This window comes from Temnothorax curvispinosus, unplaced genomic scaffold, assembly GCF_003070985.1.
Source record: "Temnothorax curvispinosus isolate PA1 unplaced genomic scaffold, ASM307098v1 QBEX01003534.1, whole genome shotgun sequence".
NCBI classification, from domain to species: domain Eukaryota; kingdom Metazoa; phylum Arthropoda; class Insecta; order Hymenoptera; family Formicidae; genus Temnothorax; species Temnothorax curvispinosus.
Window position 1 is genome coordinate 1 of NW_020213314.1, and position 3,139 is coordinate 3,139.

Below are 3,139 nucleotides of genomic sequence, written 5' to 3' on the forward strand. Positions count from 1 at the left end.
ACCGTTGCATCAAAATTTTTGCGGTAATCGTGACGGGAGTCACCCACCCGAGCGGGTCAAACAGTTTCGCGATCGCGGAGAGAATCGATCGCTTTGTTTGCGGAGCAGGGGCGTCGGTAGCCGTCTGAAATTGAAAGATATCGAGCGCAGGGTTCCAACTGACCCCGAGGATTTTCAAACTTTCATCTGTTTTCAAAATTTTGTTGCACGCGAGTCCGTGATTCGCGGGATCAATGTCCGACAAAAGCTCCGAATTATTACTGGCCCATTTCCTTAACTCAAAGCCACCTTTCCGTAGGAGGGCGATGAGTTGATCGCGGGCGATACGGAGGTCCTCGAGGCGATGCGCGCCGAAGAGAGTTTCGTCGATATATTTCCCTTTCTGGAGTATGAGAACAGCTAAGGGAAATGCCTGTCCTTCGTCGTTTACCAACTGATCGAGTACGCGAAGCGCTAAGTACGGAGCGGCCGCGGTGCCATATGTGACGGTGAGAAGGATGTATTCGCGAAGCGGATCAGTAGGACGTTCGCGCCAAAGAATGCGTTGATACGTTACATCACGCGGGTCGACACGAATTTGCCTATACATTTTAGTCATGTCGGCCGTGTACACGTACTTGAATAGTCGCCATCGCAGGATGATAACCGATAGATCAGGTTGAAGTTTGGGTCCGACCAGGAGATGGTCGTTTAACGAGGACCCGTTTGACGTTGCGCAAGACGCGTTGAAGACGACGCGCAGATGACTCGTGGCACTACTTTCGCGCATGACCGCGTGATGCGGAATGTAAACGCGTTGCTCGTCCGCGTCATCTGAAGCGGGCACCTCGATCATATGCCCGAGGGTTTCGTAATCGCGTAAAAATTCGGAATACTCCCGTTTCTGCTCCGGATGAGCATCTAATCTTCGAGCTAAGCCTTTGAGATGGTGCTCGGCGACACCGCGAGAACGCCCTATTTCGATAGGGGGACCGGCCCTAAACGGAAGACGGACCATGTATCTGCCATCGGGACAACGTGAGTGGGTGCGGCGAAAATGCTCCTCACATTGCTCGTCTTCCGGGTTAAGATGTGTCTTATGCGGAAGTTCCTCGACCTCCCAGAATTTTCTAAGCTCTTGATCGAGGGACAGATTAAGGCAGTGATGTGCGCTCACCCGGAGGGGCGGTTGTTCCGATGATGCGACCGACGTAATATGCGACTCCACCTTTGAAGGTGGGATGGGCCCTGAGATCACCCATCCTAGCACTGAGTTTTGAGCGATCGGCTGTCCGACCGCTCCCTTGCGAAGTCCGTCAACTATAAGGACGCCGTAAAGATCTGCACCGACTATTATATTGATGGGATCTGCGCTCATGGGGTCGTGGTCAGCCCATGGGAGATCTGCTAGGTGAGCTAAAGTATGCTCCGTTGTCATACGCTTTGGCGCGTATGACGTTAACGATTTCAAAATTAACGCGTGAGTAGAGAATGCCGGAGTCTGTTTGTTTCTCGGCGAAATATTTATTTGAGCCGCGTGTTGATATGTTCCGGCGGGTACACCGCCGACAGCCGAAACCGAGGTCGGCATTCGAACGCGTTTCAGCCTGAGACACTGCGCGAGTTTTTCTGTGATGAAGCTCATCTCGGAACCTTGATCGAGCAAAGCTCGAACAATAACAGATCTACCGAGCGGCGAGCTTACGGTGACCCAAGCCGTTGCGAGCAAAACATAAGAACGCGAAGGAGTCTGTGAAGACGCTAACAGTGAGTTTACTTCGCTTGTTGTTGCGTCGACGGCCCTCGGTGGGTCGTTCGCCGGAGTTATTGCCTCGGTTTTCGGGGGAGAGTCGGAGTCAACATGAAGCATCGTATGATGTGGTTTTTGACACATGCGGCAGAGGAATTTGCTCGAGCATGCCTTGACGGCGTGATGTTGGCTCAGGCAATTAAAGCAACGTCGTTCCCGTTGAACGATTTCACGTCGTTGACTCGGACTCTTCCCCGCGAATTGCGGACAGGCGCTGAACGCATGTTTAGCTTTGCATAGCGAACACTGCGATACGGCCTTCGCGCATACGTTCGCGCTACTGACTTTATGCGGATTTGCAGTTTTCGTTTTATCGGAGGGCGAAGGGGAGAGTTTCCATTCTTCTAGAGCGCGAATTCGATTCTCTAGAAATTTATTAAACGCTTCGTAAGAGGGAGGATTCCGGTCCTCGCTATACTTGAGATTCCATGCCTTTTTTGTAACCGCGTCGAGTTTCTGCGTCCCGAGACTCACTAACATGTCGCTCCAAAGCTCCTCAGGAGTACGATTTAATTTGTTAAGAGCCGCGACGGCGGTGTGAATGCGGTCAGAGAGGGACTGTAGCTCGATCGCGGATTCTTTTGCGACAGCGGGCAAATTGAGCAACGCAGTCATATGCACGTTTATCAGGCGGCGTTTGTTCTCAAAGCGCGTGTTTAGAGTGTCCCACGCGATATCGAAATTATCGGCGGTGACTCGTATGTCTTTTACGCAATCAAGAGCGCGGTCTGTTAGACATGAAATTAAGTAATGCATTCGCGTAAAATTCGACAAATCTTTATTATTTAGAATAAGAGACGTGAATCGATCGCGGAAACTCTCCCATTCCTCATACTTCCCGTCGAACGGAGGAAGTTTCATCGGCGGTAAATGCGAGATCGAATAGGCGGACGAAAATCCCGGGGACTGCTGTCCGAAACTGAACGATTGATTCGGGGGTACGTACGGCTCCAGTTCTTCAAGGCACTCGGCCATGTGATCGGATGCGGTTTGATACATCTCCTGGGTGGCTTCGAACCTCAGGCTCTGGAAGTACTCGTAACCGGGGCGCTCTGCGACGGGGACAGCAGCCAGGAGAGCACGATGTCCACCCTTCGCCTCTTCCCAGTCCTCCTTCAACGTCTGGATTCGATTGCGGATCTTCGCTGCGGTCAGATTCTTTCTGCCCAGCTTTTTGAAGTTGTCTAATGCGCGTTCGATGACTCGGAACCGCATAGACTGACCTTCTAACAGCGTCTCCATGACTTAGAAATGATTCCTCGTAGCCGAATGAAGGGCTTCGATCCGGCTCGAAGGACCAGAATGTTTCGTGCTCGGCCAAGGGAGCCTTGGGACACGAATGTTTGCCGG

The 3,139-nt window shown here is 52.0% G+C and overlaps 1 protein-coding gene across 1 annotated transcript; it reads right to left on the reverse strand.

Moving 5' to 3' along the window:
* Nucleotides 1–163: 163 nt before the first annotated feature.
* On the reverse strand, nucleotides 164–3,031 carry LOC112452619 (the record flags this gene model as incomplete). The annotated part of the gene is made up of 1 exon (XM_025012911.1): nucleotides 164–3,031. A coding segment is annotated over exon 1 (2,868 nt), but the record flags the coding sequence as incomplete, so codon positions are not given.
* Between the last annotated feature and the right edge of the window lie 108 nt (nucleotides 3,032–3,139).